The sequence below is a fragment of the Carcharodon carcharias genome, chromosome 4 (assembly GCF_017639515.1).
Source record: "Carcharodon carcharias isolate sCarCar2 chromosome 4, sCarCar2.pri, whole genome shotgun sequence".
Lineage (NCBI taxonomy): Eukaryota > Metazoa > Chordata > Chondrichthyes > Lamniformes > Lamnidae > Carcharodon > Carcharodon carcharias.
Genome location: NC_054470.1, coordinates 85572546 through 85598509, shown reverse-complemented (window position 1 = coordinate 85598509; position 25964 = coordinate 85572546). Strand labels below are relative to the sequence as shown.

Here is a 25964-nt window from a genome sequence, read left to right as displayed (position 1 = left end):
TTAGGCTCACCAGCAGTTCGTTATGAGGAGCCTGAAGGTCCACCCCTGACATCTGAGGACCACCATGCTCACCACACATCTGCATCACACCCTCTCTGTCAAGCAGGCACCAGTGCAGATAGCAGCACTGCCGTCCAGTCTATCGGTGCACATTGGTGAGGGCACTTCACATTCGCTTGAGCTACAGTCGGAGGCAGAGAGTGCCCAGGGCGCTGGCAGTCGGAGGGCTGCTGGAGACCAGGAACATGCTCAGTCACTGGCTGATGATTGGCCTCTGGAGTCATCCCTGAGGCAACAGCTGCTGAATGTCCAGCAGGGTATGCGGGAGGATCTGGCAGAGTTAAATGAGGGAATGTGTGCCATGGTGTCCCTAGTGGAGGAGTCCATGTAGAGGGTCCATGCGTTGACCCTCATGGCCGAGCGCAATGTCTCCTCCATGGAGAGAGTGGCGACTGAAATGGAGAGGTTCTTCCAGGGGCTCAATCAGGGGTTCTTGGGGATGCACTCGTACCTACAAGCCCTCACACCGGCAATGACCTTGGGTAGTCACTGTCAGTGTGGGAGATAGATTGGGTACTCAGTATCCTAGCTTGGTGCCCATCCATCAATGGTGAGCAGGGAGGTCCAAAACCATTGCACATTGGTGCACGAGCCGTCTCTGTGGGTTCCTCTCAGGGCATTGCGGATGATGGCAGCAGCTCCTCCGCCCCTCTGCCAGTGACCGTTGCATCTGATGAGGCTGCGGTGACTGGGGAGATGACAGCCGTGGCACTGGCCGCTCCCTGTCAGGCAGGGCCAGCACAGGCTCCATGGGCCAGAGGATGCCCACCAAGATCATCAAGGCCAACAAGACAGCAGAGTGAGCAGGCTGTTTCCAATGCCAGTGCCAGCGATGGGGGAGCACCTAGACATTGCACCTGCAGGTGAGAACTCAAAGCACCTTAAGCACAATACGGGCTTATCATGGGTGACATTTAGTTTCCCCATTTTTCTTCATTTTTTAATGGTTTGATGGAAAACACCAGTTCATGTTAATTTCTGATACTTTTAACATTCACAATTAAATGATATGTTATTTTGTGCACCTGGCCTCTGTTTACTTCATTTGTTCTGTAGGTGCAGGGTAGGCCATGATGTTAGGATGGACGTGTGTCTCCTGAAACTTTATTGCAAAGGCACATAATTTTTTGTGGTGGTAGTTCTTATTTGGTAATCTAGTTGGGTCAAAGCATCCTGGATGTCCCTGCCTCCCTGTAGGCTACCTCGGTCTGTGTCTATGCCCTCAGTGTTCTCCTCACCGTGCTCGTCCTCGGACTCACTACTGGACTCATCTGTTGCATGTGCAGCTGCTTCAAGATCTTCTTCCTCCACTGCATTCCCCTTGCCAGTATCAGATTGTGGAGAGTGCAGCATGCAACCACTATCCGTGACACACGATCTGGGGGGTATTACAGTACACCTCCTGAACAGTCCAGGCATCGAAAGTGCATCTTGAGAAGACCTATGGTTCTCTCTACAACCACCCCTGTGGAGGCATGGCTCCTATTGTACCGCTGCTCAGCCTCTGTTCTTGGGTGTCGGAGAGGTGTCACAAACCAACTTTTGAGGGGATAGCCCTTATCACCCAGCAGCCGTCCATCCAGTCAGGCTGGAGCACTGAAGAAACTCGACACCTGGGAATGTCTCAGGAAGTACGCATCGTGGGAGCTGCCAGGGTACCTTGCACACAATTGCGGAATCTGCATCTTGTGATTACACACTATCTGGAGTGAAAGCCCTTCCTGTTGACGAAGGCTCCTGGCTCACCCACTGGCCACATGTGTGCAGTCGATTGCACCCTGGATGCGGGGGAACCCAGCAATCACTACAAAGCCTCTGGCTCACTCTGTCTGGCTGCCTCGTCCATGCGGTAATGAATGAAAGTCAATGCACACCTGAACAGAGCATCTGTCACCAACTCGATGCAACTGTGGACAGCTAATTGGGACACTCCACAAAGATCCCCCACTGACCCCTGGAAAGAGCCGAAGGTAATGAAGTTGAGGGACTCCATGACCTTCAGAGCCATTGGCATGGGGTGTCCACCCACACTGTCGAGTTGATCTCAGATCCAATCGTCTGTCAGATGGAGGTCACTGTCTCCCGAGAGAGCTGGAGCCTCCGTCAGCATTGCACCTCAGACATATTGAGGTAGCTGCTTCGCTGCCTGTAAACCCTGGCAGCAGGATAGCGATGTCTTCTGTGGCCCCTTCCACCTTGGACTACCTACTGGCCCTGCGCCCCATGTGCCTGCGCCTCTCCTCCCACAGGCCACTCCCCTGGAAGCTGAATAGGAACACCTGACCTTCTCCCTCTTCTGGCCGTCCCTTCCTCCTCAGAGGAGGTGCCTCCAGGGATGACCACAATCCCCATTACCAGGGCTGTCTGATACCTGGAAGGACCCATGTGGTATGAATCCTCCGCGGGCCTGGAAAATAACAGTTGTTTCCTGAACTGAAGCCTCAAAAATATCTGAATGCAGCTCTGAAGCAAAATGAAGCTGCCCTGTTGACAGCTGCAACCAGCAAGTGATATCCTGCACTCCTCAATAATCGCTTTGACAAGGCCACTGAATCCTCTTATCCCGTCCGTGGTTGAGTTGTGCAAATTGTCGCCTGCCCGTGCGACGGCCTAAAAATTGCGCCAGCTACGTAAAGTCAGAGACAATTGGTGGCTTAATGGCCTTAACTGGCCACTTAATTAGTGGTGAGCGTGCACCTGTCTCCATCGTGCATCCACCTAGCGAAATATAGCGAGAGTGCACGTTGATATCAGCATGCTCGGCTGACATCAACGCGCTTTATTTAATGCTCGAGCGGGTGGGGAGCGCGCGCGCCCGCCAAGCTAAAAATTCTGCCCATAATAAACCCATTTTCAGCTGTATTAATAAAGCTACCACCATTTTAATGATGCACATAAGAACATAAGAAATAGGAACTGGAGTAGACCATTCGGCCCCTCAAGCTTGTTCCACCATTCAATAAGATCATGACTGATCTTCTTGTGTTTTGATTTCCACATTCCCATCTAACCTCGATAACCTTTGATTCCTTTGCCTAACAAGAATCTAACTACCTCTGCCTTAAAAATATTCACTCACCCCGCCTCCACCACCTTCCGAGGCAGAGAATTCCAAAGTTCCACAACCCTCTGAGAGAAAAAATTTCTCATCTCTGCCCTAAAAGGGCGACCCTAATTTTAAAACTGTGCCCCCGAGTTCTGGACTCACCCACAAGGGGAAACATCTTTTTGAAATTTACCTTGTCAAGGCTGTTCAGGATCTTGTATACTTCAAACAAATCACCCCTCACTCTTCTAAACTCCAGTGGAAACAAGCCCAGTCTGTCCAACCTTTTCTCATAAGACACCACTCATTCCAGGTATTATTGTACCTGGAAAAACTCAGCAGGTCTGGCAGCATCAGTAGAGAAGAGCAAAGTTGACGTTTCAAGTCCTCATGACCCTTCAACAGAACTGAGTAAAAATTTTTACTCAGTTCTATTGAAGGGTCATGAGGACTCGAAATGTCAACTTTGTTCTTCTCCGCTGATGTGCTGCCAGACCTGCTAAGTTTTTCCAGGTAATTCTGTTTTTATTTAGGATTCCCAGCATCCGCAGATTTTTGTTTTTTTCTAGGTATTATTGTGTTTGTTATTTACTCAGTTATGATTTTGCAGTTTTGGTGCCCATATCTGCCAAGGGTCTTCTGAGATCAGTTTACTTACCTCAGCTTCAGCAATAACCACTGCATAATGTACCTTTGCTTCACAAAGGGGCATGACAGAAATCTGCCATCTGCTCCAGTCACAACTTCAAACTCCAAGCAGGGTAAGGACAGCAATGTGAATGTCACTCTTAACTTCTATTTATACATCTGCTTTCATTTTGCCACTTGAGATTTGAGCAACATCTTGCAGTTTGCACAAGTCTCTAAGGCTTTTCATACAGAGAGAAACAATTACATCTTATTCCCTCTTTGCCAAATGAACCTATAGGTAACAAGCTACTCCATGATGAAATGTGCCACTGATATTGCCTTGTGTGCGCTTAAATGGGAGGCCCGAGACCAGGAGGAGCAGGAGCTGAGTTGGAGTCGAGTGAGATAAAAAATGCAGCAGCAGAGGAAGGCTGAGTTCAGGAGGAGCTGGAGCTGAGACCAACTCAAAGAAAGAATGTAGTCCAGTGCAGAGAGGAAGGAGCAGCAGAATATAAGGCAACTAAGATCAGTCACTCAAGTAAGTTTTTTTTAATTCATTCATGGGATGTGGGCATTGCTCCTTATTGCCCATGCCTAATTGCCCTTGAGAAGGTGGTGGTGAGCTTGGACACTGCAGTCCATGTGGTGCAGGGACATCCACAGTACTGTTGGGGTGGGAGTTCCAAGATTTTGACCTAGCAACAGTGAAGGAACAGCAATATATTTCCAAGTCAGGATGATGAGTGACTTGGAGGGGAACTTGGAGGTGGTGGTATTCTCATACATCTGTTGCCATTGCCCTTCTAGATGGTAGTGGTCATGGGTTTGGAAGGTGCTGTCTAAGGAGCCCAGGTGAGTTGCTGCAGTGCATCTTGTAGATGGTAGACACTGCTGCAACTGTGCATCGGTGGTGGAGGGAATTAATGTTTGTGGATGGGGTGCCAATCAAGTGGCTGCTTTGTTCTGGATAGTGTCAAGTTTCTTGAGTGTTGTTGGAGCTGCACTCATCCAGGCAAGTGGAGAGCATTCCATCACACTCCTGACCTGTGTCTTGTAGATGGTGGACAGGCTTTAGAGAGTCAGGAGGTGAGTTACTCACCGCAGGATTCCTAGCCTCTGACCTGCTCTTGTAGCCACAGTATTTATATGACTAGTCCAGTTCAGTTTTTGGTCAATTGTAACCCCCAGAATGTTGATAGTGGGGGTTTCAGTGATGGTAATGCCATTGAATGTCAAGGGGAGATGGTTAGATTCTTTCTTGTTGGTGATGGTCATTGCCTGGCACTTCTTTGGCGCGAATATACTTGCCACTTGTCAACCCAAGTATTAAGGTAAGGATCTAAGGTAAAGAACTTGACTACTTAAACTGGATTTAAAAAGTGTAAGTTTCTAATTTTTAAATCTTACGTTTTTTAGGTTTCAAGTTTTATTTCTGGTGAGTTTAGATAGTTGTGTCATGAAGCTATTAATGTATATAATGTTATTGGAAATTATTTTTTTTAAATAGATCTGTGGGTATGTCTTAATTGGATTAAAGCCAGTTTGTCTGGGTGCTTTGATGTGTACCAGTTTTGAGATGTAAACAGAGGTAGAGGTACATTTGCATTTTGTTGAATACACCATTCAAGGAGGGGAGTGAAATCTTGCACCTAGCTAGGAGAGACCAAGCAATGTTTATATTACTAATAAAATTGGTATTGTGAAAGGGGTTCAAAGGGCCTGGTGATACAATGAGAATTTACATTCAAAGAGAATGTATCAGAAAGCGGTTTTGTGTGCAGAGCAGAGGCATGTAACATCAAAGCAGCTGTATGCCTACAACAGTCTGCAAAGGAACCAAAGTGAAAGCAGCCTCATTTTGAATTTGTAAGGTTAAAATGTTTTGCCTGGTGTTTGTTTAAAGTCTATGGGTTGTTGTTGCCTTAGTGGAGATTAGTTTGGAAATTTGTTAAAAGTTATGATAGTAGTAATTTGTAGCCATGTGTATATGTCTATCTTGTGTAAATTTAATGTAGTTTGATATAAAAACCTCTTGATAACTGGTGGCCTTGTCCCTGAATTTATAGCTGTAACTCAAAACATACCACTTGAACATATAGGTTATGACAGTTGTTTAAAGTTTCCCTCTGGGATTTTCAGTAATAGTCTTTACCAACTGCTGTGTCATAACAATTGTCTAAGAAATGGAGGGATGGCAAGGCAGTTCAGTCCCATGGAATGCACATCTGTGGCAAGTGGCAACTCCCAGATGCTTCTTGTGCCCTGTACATCCACATGCACAGGAAGTATTGTCAGCTGGAGGAGCTAAAGCTCCAGGTTTTAGAGCTTGAGCAGCTCCTGACATCACTGCAGCACATCCACAGGCTGAGAGCTATGTGGGTAGCACATTTCAGGAGGTGGACATCCTGCAGCATAAGAATATATAGACAGAGAGGGAATAGGTAACCATCAGACAGACAAAAAGGACTCGACAGGTAATATGGGATTGCCCTGAATGCTCTCTAACCAGTTGTTGTTACCTTCAATTTGGAATACTGGGGAAGTCAATGGTTCTAATGGAGGCACAGTCAGAACAGAGTTCATGGGTGTCTCAACTGTACAGTGGGAAGAAGGAAGGACAGAAAAGATATAGCATTAAGGGATTCAAATGTAAGGGAAAGAGGCTGCAGGCGTGATTTCAGGGTGCTATGTTGCCTCCCTGGTATCCGAGTCAAGGATGTGACTGAGCAGGTGCAGAATAATCTGAGGGGGAAGGGTGAGCAGCTAAGGTCATGGTTCACCAATGACATAGGTAGAAAGAGGGATGAGGTCCTGTAGGTAGATTTTAGGGAACTAGGAAATAAATTAAAAATCAGCATCTCAAAGGTGGTAATCTCCAGATTACACCTGGTGTCGTGCACCAGTGACTACAAAAATAGGAAGGTGAATGTATGGCTGGAGAGGTGGGGCAAGGGGAAGCACTCTAGATTTCTGTGGCATTAGGGCCAGGTCTGGGAGTGGTGAAACCTGTACAAACCAAACAGGTTGTAACTCATAAGGGCAGGATCAATATTGTTGCAGGAAGGTTTGCTGGTGGTATGAGGGACAATGGCAGGTGGATGGGAACCTGAATGTTGTTCCAGATGGGAGAGAAGCAAAGTTGGAAATGGAAGGCAAAAATTAGAAAGCTAGAAAATAGACAACAAAACAGTTGTTCAATGATTTATGGTAAATATTTCAATACAAGGAATCTAGTGAAGAAGGCGAATGAACTGAGGGCACACATAGACACTTGGAAGTACGATATGTTATTGAAATGTGGCTTAAAGAAGGGCAGAAATGGTAGACCAATATTCATGGTAACAGATTTTTCAAACGGGATGGAAAGTCTAATCCAAAAAAAGGGGTTGCAAGACTGATTACAGAAACAATCACAGATGTGAGACCACAAAACACAGGAGCAGAAATTAGGCCATTCAGCCCATCAAGTCTTCTCCGCCATTCAATCATGGCTGATAAGTTTCTCAACCCCATTTTCCCACTTCTCCCTGGAGGGATAACATGCTAGAAAGAGCATCAAATGAGCTCATACAAGTTGGATTGAAGAACAGAAAAGGTCAATCACAATGTTTGGGGTATATTGTAGATCTCTAAACAGTCAGAGGGTGATAGGAGAACAGAGATGGAGGCAACTTTCTGAGAGACAATACTGCAGTAAAGTTGGGGATTTCAGCTACTCTAATATTGAATGGGATAAAGTGACAGATGTCTCAGGGAAAGTAAGCACGGATAAAAGTTATAGAGGGTGAAGAAATCTTAACTTATAATCATTAAAACATTTTCAGTCAGTATGTGACAAGTCCAACAAGAGAAGGGGCAATTCTAGACTTAGTTTTAAGAAATGAAGTTGGGCAGGTGAAAGCTGTGAGAGAGTATATTTGTGGTTGTGATCATAATTCAGTTAGACTTAATGTGTGGTAGATTTAAAAGGTGAAGAAAATTACGAAGGTCAGTATAAATCATCATTTAGAAAGGCACAGCTGACTCAGGGAGAGTAAACATGGATTTGTTAAGGGTGTCTGACAAACTTGATTGAATTTTTTGAGGAGGTAACAAAGCGGGGGCGGGGGGGGGGGTGTTGGGGGGGGGGGGGGGTGATGGTGAAGGACGGTAGTGTATTTGATACAGTCTATATGGATTGTGACAAGGCTTTTGAAGAGATCCCACATGCCAGACTGGTCAGTAAAGTAAAAGCCCATGGGATCCAAGGCAAAGTGACAAGTTGGATCCAAAACTGGCTCAGTGGTAGGAAGCAAAGGATATTGGTTGATGGGTCTTTTTGTGACTGGAGGGGATTTTCTCGTGGGGTTCCACAGGGATCCCTTGATGTTTTCTGGTATATATCAATGATTTTCTGGCCTCACCATGGCGGGATCCACTGCAGGTCAGCCAAAAGCCTATTGACTTCCAGCGGGACTGGACGATCCCAGTGGAGGGCAGGGCTGGAAAATCCCACCCTTAGGCTAAAATATGGGGGGCATGATTCAGATGTTTACAGATGATACATAATGGACCACATGGACTGCAGCAGTTTAAGGAGGCAGCTAACCACCACCTTCTCAAGGGAAATTAGGAATGGGCAATAAAAATGCTGGCCTAACCAGTGACGCTCATGTCCCGTGAAAGAATTTTTAAAAATTGGCCGTGTAGTTAGTAGTGAGGAAAAGTTGTAGACTGCAGAAAGGTAACCATTATCAGTTGGGCCTTCAGTTGGCAAATGGAATGAAATTCGGAGAATTATAAGGTAATACATTCAGGAAAGGTTAACAAGGCAAGGGAAGACAAAATGAATGGGGGGATACAGAGAAACTGGAGAGGAGCAGGGGGACCTTAGAATGCACAATCACAAATCCCTGAAGATATCCAGCCAGGAAGATAGGCTGTAAGATGACATTTGGATACCATTCCTTATTAGCCAAGGCATGGAATATATGAGCAGGGAGGTGATGTTAGATTTGTATAAAATACAGCTGGGCTACAACTGAAATACGGCACACAGTTCTGGTCATCAGGTTACAAGCAGGAAGTGATCATACTAGAGAGATTACAGAGAAAATTTATGAGGATGTTGCTAGCACTGGAGAACTTTAGCTATGAGGAAAGATTGAATAGGTTGGAGTTGTTTTCTTTGGAACAGAGGAGGCAGAGGGGAGATTTAATTGACATGTAGACATTTATAATGGATTAAATATGGTACAGAAGCCTGGTTAGCTTAGTTGGCTAGATAGCAGCATGTGTTTCAGAATAACAGTGCTAGGTTCAATCCCCATTCTGCCTGAGATGGACTTGGGACCTGCTTCCTCATCGTTTGAACGGGTAGTAGAGGAAGAAATCCTCATCACATTTAAAAAAAATATTGAATGTGCACTTGAAGTGTCATGATCAAGAGGGCTATGGATCAAGAGCTGGAAGGTGGGGTTAGACTGAATAATTCTTTCTCAGGTGATATTATGCACAATGGGCTAATTGACCTATGATTCATACTGTAAATTTTGTATGTTTCTAATATCTGAACTCTGCCATTTTTATGAACCTAAATGGATTCCACTCCCTCAATGTATAGTTGCTATGTGACAGGCACATCATGAGGTGAATGCCCATTATCCTGGCAGCAGTTATGATTCCTACATTCCTAGCAAACCTCTGACACAGCAGCACAAGTCAAAGGCTGGTAACTGGGCAATAAGGATTATCTACTCATGATGTGGTCTGGAACCCAACCACACATGCACAGCAGACCTATAATGAATCTCCACTGGTGATCTAGGTGTGACAATGGGACTATTCCTGTCGTGCTGCATATCAGCCAACCGTGTGGTGTTGCATAAAAGTATTTCGTAGACACATTTCAGTTGTGTTCGTTAGTATCGGCAAAACTTAGCTTTTTCTTTAGTTTGGGGGCATGTCAGTTGTCTGTTAATTAATGCTTGGTCTATGTTGATTTTAGTTCTGTTGAAGGGTCATAAGGACTCGAAACGTCAACTCTTTTCTTCTCCGACGATGTGGCCAGACCTGCTGAGTTTTTCCAGGTAATTCTGGTTTTGTTTTTGATTTTAGCTTCCTTGTTATTATTAAAATTCCAAATATCCCCAACCAAAACCCTAAATTTCCCGACACATGGTTAGAGACAGAGTCAACAAAACTGCCTTACCTCAGAAAGACACTGTAAAATGAATGACATTTTTAAGTAAATATAGCTGATTGAATAAATGGAAATATTAAAATAATAAAAAAAATACATTTGAAAACAAGTTCTTTGGCATAAGCATTAAGATTAAACCATTTTGCTTGGAAAAATTTGAGAATGTAGTCATATAGAATGGACACTGGGCGCAATCATCCCAGAATTACACCAAATGTGGTAGCAGGCAGGTAAAACGACGTTTTACTCACTGGCTGCAATAGCGGCTTTTCACACCATATTGTCTCAAACCTGCCACATTCATTATGCATTCCCGGGACACACGCTGTTCTGACGGCAGGTGGGCTCCGCTTCACCTGCCACGCCATCACTTCACCGCTTTATCACGTTAGGCACCACATTTAAAGTACTCAGTGTTTCCAGCCCAGCTCTGCACCAAAGTTGACATGGTCCCGGAAGGCAAGAAGACTGCAGCCTTCGAGCACTTTTTGGAGCCGTGGAGGCCTGCTGTGATGTCCTCTACCTCTGTTCTGGCCACAGGAGGGGCAGCAACATTACCACTCTGGCTTGGTAGGCAATGGCAGTGGTGATCAGTGCCAATGTTGCACAGAGGAGGTTGGCCATTCAATGCAGATGGAGGATGAATGATCTCATCCATGCAGCCAGGGTATGGTAACCATCTCATCACTCTAAACTCTCACATTCAAGCCCATTACACATTCACTGGCATCTCACTCACTGCCAGCTCAAGGGACATCACCACTCACTCTCTCACACACATCCTCACATCTCTATCTGGCCTCATTTCCTCTGGAGACTATGTCCTCAGTCCTCACCACCTTGAGGCCACTTGCACAGATTGACATGAGCCCCCACACACACCGTGGGATACCCTCCTTCCCCAGTGCAGCTTTCGTCCTGCAGCCCCTTCCCTTGCCTGAGGCCACTTCTCCTTCCCCAAGCAAGCCCTAGCCCTGCAGCCATTGAAAAGCCACCCACATATGGCTGGTCTGGTAGCATGGAGACCCACCTGTGTGCCCCTCTAAAAGTGACATGATGCTGTCTGCAAAGCCTGGCGCTCATGACTGCAAATGCTGACAGAAGCAAGGTGGGCAAACAAACCTTGAAGTCCTGAGCGAAGTGCAGCCCACTAAGTGCATGCCTTATATATGCTTTTGTGAAACACGTTGGCTTATTGTCCCTCCGATGTGGGCGGATGATCCAGCATTGGGGATGGGTCCGGCGAGCTGGCCTTATGATGTGCTGATGTATTCCTATGAGGTTCTCGAAATCTGATGGCAGGGAACGTGGCCTGTCATCGGCAAACTGGTTTCACGACATTGTGAAACCATATTTTCCACTCACACCACCAAACATGCCCGATACCACCGGGCACAGAAAGTCCCAGCCACTGAGGAGATAGCTTTGAGAATCACTTTCCTTTATCAGAACATAAATCTTATTGCTAATCCCTGTATAGCTATTGTTTAGTGAAGTGTACCTTTGGCATCAGTGATGGGAATGCGTCACAATTTGGTGCTAAATATAGGAAGTCTTTGAGAAACACCAATATTCTGCCTGTGAATTGCAAATCACAGTAGGGGACAAATAAATACATACAAGCAATTTGACTAATGTATATCTACACAAACTTAGTTCCTGAAGTATGGGTCCCTTCGCTGGCAAACACCCATAGTGCATTGATATGTTGGGTGTCAGGATCAATGGAAACCTGAAGCTTCTCAGGAACTACTGGAAGTATGCAGCAAGTTAGCCCATGGAAACGTACAGCATAGGAGGCCACCATTCAGGCCATCATGCCTGTGCCAACTATCCAGTTAGTCCCACTCCCCAATTACACAGCCTGCAATTTTTCCTTTTCAAATATTTCTCAAATTCCTGTTTAAAAGTTACAATAAAATATGCTTAGTCCACTCTTTCAGGCAGCGCATTCCCGATTATAACAATTACTGGTGCCAGAGAACTGGAGAACAGCTAAAGTGGTTCTGCTATTTAAGAAGGGTTGTAAAGATAAGCCAGGGAACTATAGGCCAGTGTGTTTCACGTCAGTGGTAGGGAAACTATTGGAGAAAATTCTGAAGGAGAGTATCTATCTCCACTTGGAGAGGCAAGGTTTAATCAGGGAATACTCAGCATAGCTTTGTCAGAGGGAGGTCATGCCTAACAAATTTGATTGAATTTTTTGAGGAGGGACCAGGTGTGTAGATGAGGGTAGTGCAGTTGATGTAGTTTATATGGATTTCAGCAAAACCTTTGACAAGGTCCCACATGGGATACTTATAAAGAAGGCAAATGCACATGGGATACAGGGTAATTTGATAAGGTGGATTCAAGATTGGCTTAGTTGTAGGAGGCAGAGGGTGCCTTTATCAATCGAGGCATAGATTACAAAAGTAGGGAGGTCATGCTGGAGTTGTATAGAACCTTAGTGAGGCCACAGCTGGAGTACTGTGTGCAGTTCTGGTCACCACATTATAGGAAGGATGTGTTTGCACTGGAGGGGGTGCTGAAGAGATTCACCAGGATGTTGCCTGGGGTGAAACATTTAAGTTATGAAGAGAGCTTGGATAGACTTGGGTTGTTTTCGTTGGAGCAGAGAAGACTGTGGGGCGACCTGATCGAGGTGTACAATATTATGAGGGGCATGGACAGGGTAGATAGGGAGCAGCTGTTCCCCTTAGTTGAAGGGTCAGTCACAAGTGGGCATAAGTTCAAGGTGAGGTGCAGGAGGTTTAGGACAGATGTGGGGAAAAACCTTTTGGTGTAAATATACCCACAGTGCTGTTAGGAAGGGAGTGCCAGGATTTTGACCCAGCGACAGTGAAGGAACAGCGATGTATTTCCAAGTCAGGACGGTGAGTGATTTGGAGGGGAACTTCCAGGTGGTGGTGTTCCCATCTATCTGCTGCCTTTGACCTTCTCGATGGTGGTGGTCATGGGTTTGAAAGGTGCTAAGGAGCTTTGATGAATTCCTGCAGTGCATCTTGTAGATGGTACACACTGCTGCTATTGTTCATCAGTGGTGGAGGGAGTGAATGTTTGTGAATGAAGTGCCAATCAAGTGGGCTGCTTTGCCCTGGACACTGTCAAGCTTCTTGAGTGTTGTGGGAGCTGCACTCATCCAGGTAAGTGGGGAGTATTCCATCACACTCCTGATTTGTGCCTTGTGAATGGTGGACAGGCTTTGGGGAGTCAGGAGGTGAGTTACTTGTCGCACAATTTCTAGCCTTTGACCTGCTCCTGTAGCTACAGTATTTATATGGCTCTTCCAGTACACTTTCTGGTCAATGGTAACCCCTAGGATGTTGACAGTGGGGGATTCAGTGATGATAATGCCATTGAACGTCAAGGGGTGATGGTTAGATTCTTTCTTGTTGGCGATGGTCATTGCCTGTCACTTGTGTGGCACAATTGTTACTTATCAGCCTAAGCCTGGATATTGTCCAGGTCTTCCTGCATTTGGACATGGACTGCTTCAGTATCTGAGGAGTTGTGAATGGTGCTGAGCATTGTGCAATCATCAGCGAACATCCCCACTTCTGACCTTATGATGGAAGGTCATTGATGAAGCAGCTGAAGATGGATGGGCTGAGGACATTACCCTGGGGAACTTCTGCAGTTATGTCCTGGAGCTGAGATGACTGACCTCCAACAACCACAACCATCTTCCTTTGTGCTGGGTACAATTCCAACCAGTGGAGAGCTTTCCCCCGATTCCCATTGATTCCAGTTTTGCTACGGTTCCTTGATGCCACACTCGATCAAATGTGACCTTGATGTCAAGGGCAGTGACTCTCACCTCACCACGGTAGTTCAGTTCTTTTGTCCATGTTTGAACCAAGGCTGTAAGGAGGTCAGGAGCTGAGTGGCCCTGGCAAAACCCAAACTGGGCGTCAGTGAGCAGGTTATTTCTAAGCAACTGCCCTTGATAGCCCTGTTGATGATCCCTTCCATTACTTTACTGTTGATCACGAGTAGACTGATGGGGCGCTAATTGGCCATGTTGGTTTTGCAATGCATTTCTGTGTACAGGTCATACCGCATAGCTGGGTAGATATAGGTATATGAATATATCCATTTACAATTTGGACACTAATTCTGGTTCATGATTTGGGAGGGTACAATCAACGTATAGCAAAGTCCTGGCTTCTTTGTTCGCGTATTTGCTGACCGCACTTTGTACTTTGTGCACCGCATCGCCCATCGTGTGAGCAATTGTTCCCTTCTCCGCGTTTTCTTTCTCCTCTCTTCTCTTTCCCCCAGGCGGTGGCAGCCATGTCAGAGCAGAGAGCTCACCACATTTTAACAGGGAGATGGTGCTGAAGTCTCTGGAAGTGGATTCCTTCCATTAGCCCCGGCCATGGGCGTTTAATTCTCTTTTTTTAAGCACCTTCCTGACAGGGGTAAGAAGCGTTGCCTGCAATGGTTACAGCTGAAATGCTGCCCAAACAGAGAAATTAACCTGGAAATGTCCGAATCTCTTGGTCCAGAGCTGCAATAATGGCTCTGCTCAATTTTGAAATCTTCACCGATTCTGTCTGCCAGTTTTTGAGGTGATTCATTTTTTGCTTAAATGAGGATTGTCTCTTTTAAAAATTTTCAATACATGTCTTGCATTGCTCAGGTACCACAATATGCTGTACAGGACAGTAACTGCATAAATTAATGCCCTCGCATTGCTGGAACCTATTTAATTGACTCCCATTGAAAAGCATGTTCATCGCTCGTGATTTTGCCGTTTGCAAGGTTTTGTGGGAATGTAACCCCCACGAATGTATTGAAATGTAATTAAAATAATTTCTTCATATAGGTGCTGTTGTATTACACAGCACAAGAAGACAATTTACCCCCAATGAGTGTAGCTCATTAAACCTTCGCTTTAAATTTATTTTCTTTCCTTGAAATGCAACGTGTGATTCTGCGATCTAATCCTAGTGTGGCCCAAAGCTTGCATTATTAAAAATTGTGCTTCTCACAGCCTCTGATTTACTATTTATTGAAATTAATAGACAAACCGTAACATGTTGCACACCCAAAAGTTTCCAAGATGCACTCTCTTTGAATAGTGCCCCCTATAATGTGTGTAGATTATGGAATCACCCTCCAGTATCTAGTAATAGTGAAGCTCGCAGAATTAAGCAACAATGGCTTATTCTTACAATTATCGCATATATGAATGTGGGGAAAAGGATGAAAGCAAAAATCCGATTGTGATGGAGGTTTGAGAAACATAATTTCCTGAAGCATTTAGTTTAAAATGGATGAAATATGTTGTCTTTCACAAAATGACTACTTCATTGAACATTTGCAGAGTACCACATTAAACTAAATCAATGCTGTTCAGAAATGTAAGCAATCTACTGCATATTTCAGTTACTGCAGAAGTAGTTTTAAAGCATTCCATTTAAATGGTGTAGGGTACCAAAATGGAAAGGTGTAATTACTCTTTGTTGGTGATCAAAGACTATGCTGTCTTATTATAGCAGATAAATACATGGTGCATAAATTAAAACCTAAGAATTAAGTCTAATGTTGGTTTACAACTTGAGTGGTGGTAAAACAAACAAAACTAAGATCATATTATGGATTTTCTAAAGGTTCACTATGACTTCCTTGTTTTTGTACGTCTTTTGTAACAAAAAGTGTACTTCCCACCTTACACAAGCCTACCTGTTCTTTGGGATTAAAATGACCCAATAGTTCTTTCATTGGAAGGTTTTAAAATTCTCATCTTTGTTTTCAGATCCCTCCATGGCTTGGCCCTACCTACCTCTAACCTCCTCCAGCCCTATAACCCCACAGACCTCTGTACTGCAATTCTGGCCTTCTGCTTATCTTTGAAATTATTCGCTCAATTAGAGGCTGCGTTTTCAGTGCCTAGGCCCGTAACTCTGAAACTAACTCGGTCAACCTCTCTGCTTAATTTCTCCTCTTCCTATATTAAAATCTAGTCTTTAACCAAGTTTTTTGGTCACCTGTTCTAATATCTCCTCGTGAGAATTCTCTTGACCCCCCTAATCATACTCCTGTGGCTTGCAATCTTCCTACTAAATCCATCACTGAATCCCAATCATGGACTCTGAGGCTCATCCATTTCTCCTCCAAATTCTTTCCTTCCAACCTAACCTCTTATCTGGGAATTGAGGCACGAATCTGTGCAGGCTTTTACCTTAGCACTGTCTATATTATGATGAAGTTTAAAGCCCAAAATCATGCACTTCTCCAACCTCAGGAATTGATCGCAGATTGTTCTCATTGTGTGGACATTGTGCACCCATAACGAGTACTCCCCTATTTAACCCCTGGTTTATTTTACAATCTATGATGGTTCTCTTTATTTTAGAAACTTAAGTCTACCTTGCCTAAATGAGTATAAAATAGTGTTATGGTCAAATACTTAATAAGTTCACTTGGTTAATGTCACATTTGATTTAGTAAAACTTCAAACTGTTAATAATTGCTGTGAAGTTCACACTGTAGTTAGTCACATTGTGGTTAGTTATGACTATCTGAAACTCTTCCTTCTAACTGAAGAGACCCAGTTCCACATTTTGCCACAACTTCACAAAGATTCATGCAATGACTAGTAAGAATGGGCAAAGAAAGATAAAAAGTGTTATTGGTGCACTTCCAAATATTGTAAATAAATATTGCAAATACAATATGTACATATTGATCTCAATGTGAATATTCTTGTATTTATTAACGAACGGAGCACATGTAGTAATGTGGCTTGCCCCGCTTGCAATTTTTAACCTGCCACTTTCCTCTTCTCCTCACGAGAACACAGTTCTTGCCTTTTTTCCTCGAAGCAGGAGGGGGACCTTGTTTCCAATTTGTGAAGGACACATGTTCTCCCCCAGCCCAATCCCATTTTCCTGGACTGATCCTATCATTGAGACCTGAGAATTTGAAGGAAAATAAGTAACTCATAATGAATAGTTGACAGGTTGTACAGATCCTGATAGACCAATTGCTATTAAATTCATAAATTACACAGATATATTAAAAGAAATATATAATTTCTATAGAGCCTTATCACATTATCAAAATGCTTCAAGTAATGAGTGGCTTTTTGAATTCTAATGATGGTCACGTGAACCAAACTACAAAACTTGGAAAAGCTGGCAAACACTTTTAAGAAGTTTGAAGCTCAATGCAAACTGGAGGAACAGCACCTCATCTTCCGACTAGGAACTTTACAGTCATCCGGACTTGATATTGAGTTCAACAATTTCAGATCATGAACTCTCTCCTCCATCCCCACCCCCTTCCCAATCCCCCTTTTTCCAATAATTTATAATTTTTTTACAACTATAGTTTTTTCTTTTCCCTCCTATTTTAAAATTTATTTTGATCTATTTTGATCACCACCTTTTAGCCCATTTCGATCCCTTCCCCCCACCCCATCCGCACTAGGGCCATCTGCCACTAGCTTGCTTCCCTTAATGTCCCCTTAATTATCCTTTAGATAAGATCATCACAGTCAACACACCTTTGTCCTTTTGTCTGTAACATCTTTGGCAGTCTCTTCTTGGCCTCCGCCTATCACTGGCCCTTTATCGAGCTCTCCTGTCCTGTCCCACCCCCTTCTACCAGCTTATACTTCATCTCATTTCAATCTGTCTTAGTTCTGATGAAGGGTCATACGGACTCAAAATGTCAACTGTTCTCCTCTCCGCAGATGCTGTCAGGCCTGCTGAGTTTTTCCAGGTATTTTTGTTTCTGCTATTTATGTGTCTTCAAGCTTTCTTACTCTTGTATAAATGTTCCCATGTCTAAATAAATGAATTCTCAATGTGTTCACCCAATCCCTTACGAGTGAGTGGTGCCTTTATATCATTATTAAAATATGACAGTTTGTGCGGCAGGCATGCCAGGGCCAGTTAGGCAGGATCTGGCAAGGGTATGGTGGGGAGGAAGGGGTAGTTGTCATGGAGGTCCAGGGTTTCTTCCAGTAGGGACAGTCCATGCTTCTAAGGGGGACTTCCATCGAGTAAGGATGCCCACTCAGAAGGGACCCTCAATCAACGGGTTTCTTGCCCAATCACAGAATGAGGTTGGCCCGCACTTGGCAATGGAAGGATCCCTAATTTAAAGGAACCTGGCAGAGATCAGAATGGCTCTGCAGATTTTAGTGAGGCTTCAGCAATCAGATTAATTGAAGCACAATGTGAAAAGGCCACTCACCCCCTTCCACCCCCTGCATTCTCTGACACATCCCTGAGGCTATGCAGCCCAGTGTGAGGGCTAGCAAAGAAGTATTGTTCCCTTTGGATGACACAAGTAGCCCAATCAGAAGGGAAACCCCCACCCAAAGCCCACACAGAGGACACTCGGGTCTACCTGTTGGCCTCGCCACTTGATGTATAGCATCCCACCCCACCCTCCCTCCCCTCCCCCTTGCTGCTAGTGGAATACCAGCAGCATGCTGATGAGGTGCTTGAGCCTTCTCACCTGATTATACAGTTATCCCCTGACTTGCAGCCTACTCAGTGCAGGGTGGGGGTGTAGTGGGGGGGGAGGTGTGCTGGAATTAAATTCTGCCCCAGGTTGCGATGGCAACACTTAGTCAGACTGTAGTAAACAAAAGACACTAAAATATTTGAAAGACTGCTCAAGCATCCACACTTGTATCGTGTACTAAAAGCTAGTATAGACCTTTGATATCAGGTGTGTGATGTAAAAGTCAAGTCTCAGAAGAAATGATAGAGTAATTGATGCTTGTGTAAAGATTGTAAAATATTGAAGGATTATGAACAACGTGTAAATTCTAAGACTGAAGCTCAAGTTGGTTATTAATATCATGGCCTGAATCTTGCCAATCTGCTCCTAGCTTTTTCTAAAACACAGTGCCAGAGCTCTGCATTTCTGGCCTGGAGAGCTGAACTGGGCCTGATCAGAAATCTTGACTCCATCTTGCCTGCCCCACAAACAATATCTTGACATCATTCTCTCTCCCCTTATCCAGTTTCTTCCCACCTACATCCACGATTCTTCTGATGCCCAACGTCATATCAACAATTTCCAGTTCCCTGACCCTAACCGCCTCCTCTTAACCATGGAAGTCCAATCCCTCTACACCTCCATCCCCCACCAGGATGGCCTGAGGGCTCTCTGCTCCTTCCTCCTTGAACAGAGGCCCGAACAATCCCCATCCATCGCCGCTCTCCTCTGTCTGGCCGAACTTGTTCTCTCACTGAACAATTTCTCCTTTAACTTGTCCCACTCCAAATAAAAGGTATAGCTATGGGTACCCGCATGGTCCCCAGTTATGCCTGTCTCTCTATAGGGTATGTGGAACATTCATTCTTCCAGTCCTACTCAAGCCCCCTCCCACAACTAATTTTTCGGTACATCGATGACTGTATCGCTGCTGCTTTATTCTCTTATCTGGACCGGGAACAGTTTATCAATTTTGCTTCCAACCCCCACCCCTCTATCACTTTTACACTTCCCTTCACTTACTTGACCTCTCTGTCTCCATTTCTGGTGATAGACTGTCCATCAATATTCATTACAAGTCCACTGACTCCCACAGCTACCTCGACTACAGCTCCTCTCACCCTGTTTCCTGTAAGGACTCCATCCAAATCTCTGTTCCTTCTCCCCCGCCGCATCTGTTCTGATGGTGCCACCTTCCAAAATAGCTATTCTGACATGTCTTCCTTCTCCCTTAGCTGAGGTTTTCCACCCACTGTGGTTGACAGGGCCCTCAACCGTGTCCAACCCATCTCCTGTGCCTCTGCCCTCACACCTTCCTCTCCCTCCCCGAACCATGATAGGGACCCCCTTGTCCTTTTCACCCCACCAGCCTCTGCACTCAAAGGATCATCCTTCACCATTTCCGCCAACTCCAGCATGGTTCCACCACCAAACACATCTTCCCCTTATCCCCCACCCCCACCCCCTATCAGCATTCCATTGGGATCCTTTCCTCCGGGCACACCCTGGTTCACTCCTCCATCACCTCCAACACCTCATCCCCTTTCCATGACACCTTCCCATGTATTTGCAGAAGGTGTAACACTTACCCCTTTACTTCCTCCCTCCTCACTGTCCAAGCGCTCAAATACTCCTTTCAGGCGAAGCAGCACTTTACTTGCACCTCCTTCAATTTGGTCTACTGCATTCGCTGCTCCAAATGCGGTCTCCTTTACATTGGTGAGACCAAACGCAGACTGGGTGATTGCTTTTTAGAAGACCTTCAGTCTGTCTGCAAGCATGACCCAGACGTTCCTGTTGCTTGCCATTTCAACACACCATCCTGCTCCCATGCCCACATGTTCATCCTTGGCCTGCTGCAATGTTCCAGTGAAGCCCAACACAAACTGGAGGAACAGCACTTCATCTTCCGATTAGCATTCTGGTCTTATCATTGAGTTCAACAACTTCAGACAATGAAATCTCTCCTCCATCTCTGCCTCTTTTTTAATCCGTTTTTTAAAATGTATTTTTATTCCCTTATTTTTATTAATTTATTCAGTATTTTATTGCCCCCTTTTTTTTTATCTCTTTTACTATCTTTTTCCACAACCACTGCCCCCTCCTGCCACCCCACCCTCAACAGGGCCATCTGTTACTTGTTCCATGTTGTTCTTTCACAAAGCACTGACTCTTGTTCTATTATTCCCACATTCTGCTTTCTTACCTTTATGCCACTATCAGCACTTTCTTTAGCCCCTACCACCACCATTAACATCCCCTTTGTCTTGTGTTCATGACACCTTTGTCAATCTCTCCTTAGCCCCCACCTATCGCTGACCTTCTTCCCAGCTTCACCTGCTCCACCCCATCTTAAACAGTATAAATTTCATCACATTTCTACTTCTCTTTAACTCTGAAGAAGTCATACAGAATCGAAACGTTAATTCTGCTTCTCTCGCCACGGATGCTGCCAGACCTGCTGAGTTTTTCCAGCATTTTTTGTTTATTCATTCAGATTTCCACCATCTGCAGTATTTTGCATTTATCTTTTCTCTTCAGAAATGTCCTGTCCTCAGAATCCTTCTTTGTGGTGCAGGGTTATGAAGGGAAGCCTGGTCGCATCCTCTTTTTACAGCGCTAGCTGCCGTATTTTAGTAAGTCTTCATTCACTAACACAATGTAAAATTTTGGGACATTTAAGTAGCTTTTCACTGTTTTAGTGAGAGGTAAGTGGGTAGGGTGGCAGGGTGTCAGATGGGTAGGGTGGCAAAGTAGTGGATGATCCATCTCAGCCTCTTTCGGAGGTCCCCAGCATCACAGATGCCAGTCTTCAGTCAATTCAATTCACTCCGCATGACACCAAGAAACGGTTGAAGGCACTGGATAGTGCAAAGGCTATGGGCCGAGATAACACTCACCGCTTCCCTCCTGCTCGCCGCTTCCTTCCCTGAACCTCCCGCTCACTGCTTCCCTCCTCAACCCTCCCACTTGCAGCTTCCCTCCCCGATCTTCCCGCACATTGCTTCTCTTCTCACCCTTTTTCTCCTGACCCTTCCACTCACACCCCTTCTCGATTACTCTCTCACATACCTCCCTCTTGCCATCCCTCTCCCAAGCCCTTACAGAAGTGAGTGAGGGCTCAGGAGAGGTAAGCGGTGAGTGGGAGGGAGACATCGAGCAGGAGAGATGCCAAGTGGGAGGGTCGGGGTGGGAAGCGATGACTCAAGAGGTGGCGAGTTGGGAGGGGAAAGTGGTAAGTGTAAGGGTCGGGGAGAGAAGCAGTGAGTGGGGGGGTTGGGGAGGGAGGGAACAGGAGGGTCAAGGAGGGAAGCGGTAAGTGAGAAGGTCAGGAAGGGAGGTGTGAGTAGGAGGGTTGAGGGGGCAGGGGGCGAGCGGGAGGGTCGGGGAGGGAGGGGACGAGCGATTATTTGGGAAAGGAGGCAGCAAGCAGGAGGGTTGGGGAGGAAGCGGTGAACTGGTGGTTTGAAGAAGGAGGCGGTGAGCGGGTGGTTTGAGGAGGGAGGCGGTGAGCGGGTGGTTTGAGGAGGGACGTGGCGAGTTAGAAGGTGGCGTCAGGTGGGAGGATGAGGAGGGAAATGGCAAGTTGAAAGAGGTGGCGAGTCAGGAGGTGGGAAGCAGGAGGTAAATGGAAAATGTCCCCATCTCATCTTCCAATCCCAGTCCCAGCCATGTATTCACCATACCCCTGACGTTCCCCTCTCCAATGCTGAACGTTCAATGCTCAGCAAAGGACTTAGTTTCATACCCTTATGCCCTCATTTCAATGAATTTCGGGCTCGGCACGATGCTAAACTCTTCTTCCACCGCCTTCGTCTCCGTGCTCACTTCTTTGGGCAGGAGCTCTCTCCCCATTCAACGGATCCATTTACCCACCTCCAATATTCTCCCTCCACCTGGACCCCTTCCTCTGGATTCTTACCTTCTATTGATCTTTTCATTGAGAACTGTCGACGTGAAATTAGTCGTCTTAATTTCTCTGCTCCTCTCAGCCACTCTAACCTGTCTCTCTCTGAACTTACTGCACTCCGTTCTCTTAGATCCAACCCTGACATTGTCATCGAACTCGCTGACAAGGGTGGTGCTGTTGTTGTCTGGCGCACTGACCTCTACCTTGCAGAGGCTGAGCGTCAACTCACAGACACTTCCTCCTACCTTCCGCTGGACCATGACTCCACCACTGAACATCAAGCCATTGTTTCCAGGACTGTTACTGACCTCATCTCCTCTGGAGATCTTCCTTCCACAGCTTCCAACCTGATAGTCTCCCAGCCTCAGACGGCCCGCTTCTACCTCCTACCTAAAATCCACAAGTAGGACTGTCCCGGCAGACCGATCGTGTCAGCCTGTTCCTGCCCCACAGAACTCATTTCTTGCTATCCTGACTCCTTTCTCTCTCCCCTTGTCCAGGCCCTTCCCATCTACATCCATAATTCCTCTGACACCCTACATCATATCAACAATTTCCAGTTCCCTGGCCCCAACTGCCTCCTCTTCACCATGGACGTCCAATCCCTCTACACTTCCATCCCCCACCAGGTTGGTCTGAGGGCCGTCCGCTTCTTCCTCGAACAGAGCCCCGAACAATCCCCATCCACCACTACTCTCCTCCGTCTGGCTGAACTTGTTCTCACACTGAACAATTTCTCCTTAAACTCCTCTCACTTCCTCCCAATAAAAGGTATGGCTATGGGTACCTGCATGGGCCCCAGCTATGCCTGTCTCTTTATGGGGTATGTGGAACATTCCTTGTTCCAGTCCTACTCCGGCCCCCTCCCACAACTTTCTCTGGTATATCGATGATTACTTCGGTGCTGCTGCATGCTCTCGCCTGGACTTGGAAAAACTTATTAATTTTGCTTCCAATTTCCACCCCTCCATCATTTTCACGTGGTCCATCTCTGACACTTCCCTTCCCTTCCTTGACATCTCTGTCTCAATTTCTGGTGATAGACTGTCCACCAATATTCATTACAAGCCTATCGACTCCCACAGCTACCTCGACTACAGCTCCTCACAACCCGCGTCCTCTAAGGATTCCATCCCATTCTCTCTGTTCTTTCGCCTCCATCACATCTGCTCTGATGATACCACTTTCAAAAGCCGTTCCTCTGACATGTCTTCCTTTTTCCTTAACCAAGATTTTGCACCCAAGGTGGTTGACAGGGCCCTCAACCATGTCCAGCCCATCCTCTGCGCATCCGCTCTCACACCTTCCTCTCCCTCCCTGAAACATGATAGGGTCCCCCTTGTCCTCACTTATCACCCCACCAGCCTCCGCATTCAAAGGATCATCCTCCGCCATTTCCGCCAACTGCAGCATGATGCCACCACCAAACATGTCTTCCTTTAACCCCGCTCGGCGGCATTCCGTAGGGATTGTTCCCTCCGTGACACCCTGGTCCACTCCTCCATCACCCCCTACAGCTCAACCCCCTCCCACGGCACCTTCCCATGCAACCGCAGATGATGCAACATCTGCCTCTTTACTTTTCCTCTCCTCACCGTCCAAGGGCCCAAACACTCATTTCAAGTGAAGCAGCATTTCACCTGTACTTCCCTCAACTTAGTCTACTGCATTCGTTGCTCCCAATGTGGTTTCCTCTACATTGGAGAGACCAAACACAGACTGGGTGACCGCTTTGCAGAACACCTTCATTCTGTCCGCAAGCATTACCCAGACCTCCCTGTCGCTTGCCATTTCAACACTCCACCCTGCTCTCATGCCCACATGTCCATCCTTGGCTTGCTGCATTGTTCCAGTGAAGCTCAACGCAAAATGGAGGAACAGCACCTCATCTTCCGACTAGGCACTTTACAGACTTTCGGACTGAATATTGAGTTCAACAATTTTATATCATGAACTCTTTCCTCCATCCCCACCCGTTTTCTGATTTTTCCCCCTCCTTTTTGTTTTTTCCAATAATTTATATAGATTTTTCTTTTCCCACCTATCTCCATTATTTTTAAATGTATTTCCATCCATTGTTTTATCTCTACCTTTTAGTCTTTTTCAATTCCTTCACCCCACTCCACCCCCACTAAGGCTATCTGTACCTTGCTTGTCCTGCTTTCTACCACTAATTAGCACATTCTTTGTCCTTTTGTCTCTGACATCTTTTGGTTGTCTCCACCCATCACTGGCCCTCTATCCAGCTCTCTTGTCCCAACCCAACCCCCCACCGCCACCTTAAACCAGCTTATATTTCACCCCTCTTCTATTTTTCCTTAGTTCTGTTGAAGAGTCATGCCGACTCAAAACGTTAACTGTGCTCCCTTCCACAGATGCTGCCAGACCTGCTGAGTTTTTCCAGGTATTTTTGTTTTTGTTTTTGATTTCCAGCATCCGCAGTTTTTTGCTTTTATCTTAGTGCTCAATGTTAACCTTCACAACAAGTGGGAAAAGTCAGGAGATTAAACCCTAGAAAATACAAATACTAGCGCAACCTGAACGGTACATGCCTGCTGCCATTTTTATGGTGGAGGTGAAGTGTTATGAAAGTGTCCCATAGTAGAGAGGCAGGACATTGCATTAACATATCTAAATCAATCAGGTTTTCAATTTGGCCTAAATTTATTTGTAGCTCCTTAGATTTCTCAGGCCTTTGGAATTCTGCAGCAAAAGTAAGTGCCTTTTACAGCACTTCTTGTGAGCCAGCAGGAGCAGGAGTACTCCCCTGTATCCCCTCAATGGAAGCTTTCAGCTCCCCTTGTGCTGATTTCCCTTTCTTTAGCCCATGCTACGACTGCTGGCCTCCTATCCACTTTCTCTAGCCCCAGTGTGATGATTGCTTCCCTCCCACAAGCGTGGCTGACTCCCAGCCCATGAAGCCCCTTTCTGGAGCCTGATCCCCTCCTGTGATCATGGCCAACATCCCCACCACCACTCCGCAAGCATCAAAGGAACGTGTTCACTGTCCTGAAATTACTTTTGACCCCAGCCCCCTTAAGCCCTATCTGTAGCCTACACCCCTATCAAATGTAAGGGTCCCTCGCCAAGCCTCCCCAGGTTAGAGTTTCCTGTCATTGTGTTTTCCATCTAGCAGATGGATGGGTTGTCAGGCGGGAAATGAAAAAAACAAATTGGTAACAAGACCCTGCAGTTAAATTCAGCAACAGCTCCGTAACTCTAGCCTTGCAAGATTCTTTAGTTGTTTTCGGTCTCATCCTCTCCTTCCCCATCCCCCCATAAACATCCGATAAGCAAAACTGGTAGGTGTGATACTCCATCAAGACAAGAACATCAGAAACCATTGTTGTGGCCTTTAATATGGCAAATATGTTGCAAGAACATGTTGGAATGAGGCCTGTGTGACATAATCTCCGATACAGGGCAGAACTTCAGAATTGCACTAAGCGGGTAAAATGGAGTCCTACCCGCCGATAAAAATGGTGAGTTTTCACGCCATATCTTCCTGAGCCCGCCTCATTACATATTCACTCCCACGAAACACGCCGTTTCCGAGGCGGGCAGGCTCTCATTCACCCTGCTATTGCATCACGCCGGCCGCCATCTTTACAAGGCAGTGGCCACCAAAGCGCTCATCGCCACCAGCTCAACATCTCTGCCTGGGAGACATG

At 45.8% G+C, this 25964-nt stretch overlaps 1 protein-coding gene across 1 annotated transcript in view; it reads right to left on the bottom strand.

Moving 5' to 3' along the window:
- Nucleotides 1–14918: 14918 nt before the first annotated feature.
- Nucleotides 14919–25964, bottom strand: part of LOC121277230 (FRAS1-related extracellular matrix protein 1-like) — a 391688-nt gene continuing 380642 nt past the window's right edge. Inside the window, exon 35 of the mRNA XM_041186416.1 lies at nucleotides 14919–16840. Coding sequence (XP_041042350.1) covers nucleotides 16641–16840 — 200 coding nt within the window. The 3' untranslated portion in view covers nucleotides 14919–16640. The remainder of the gene's footprint in view (nucleotides 16841–25964) is intronic.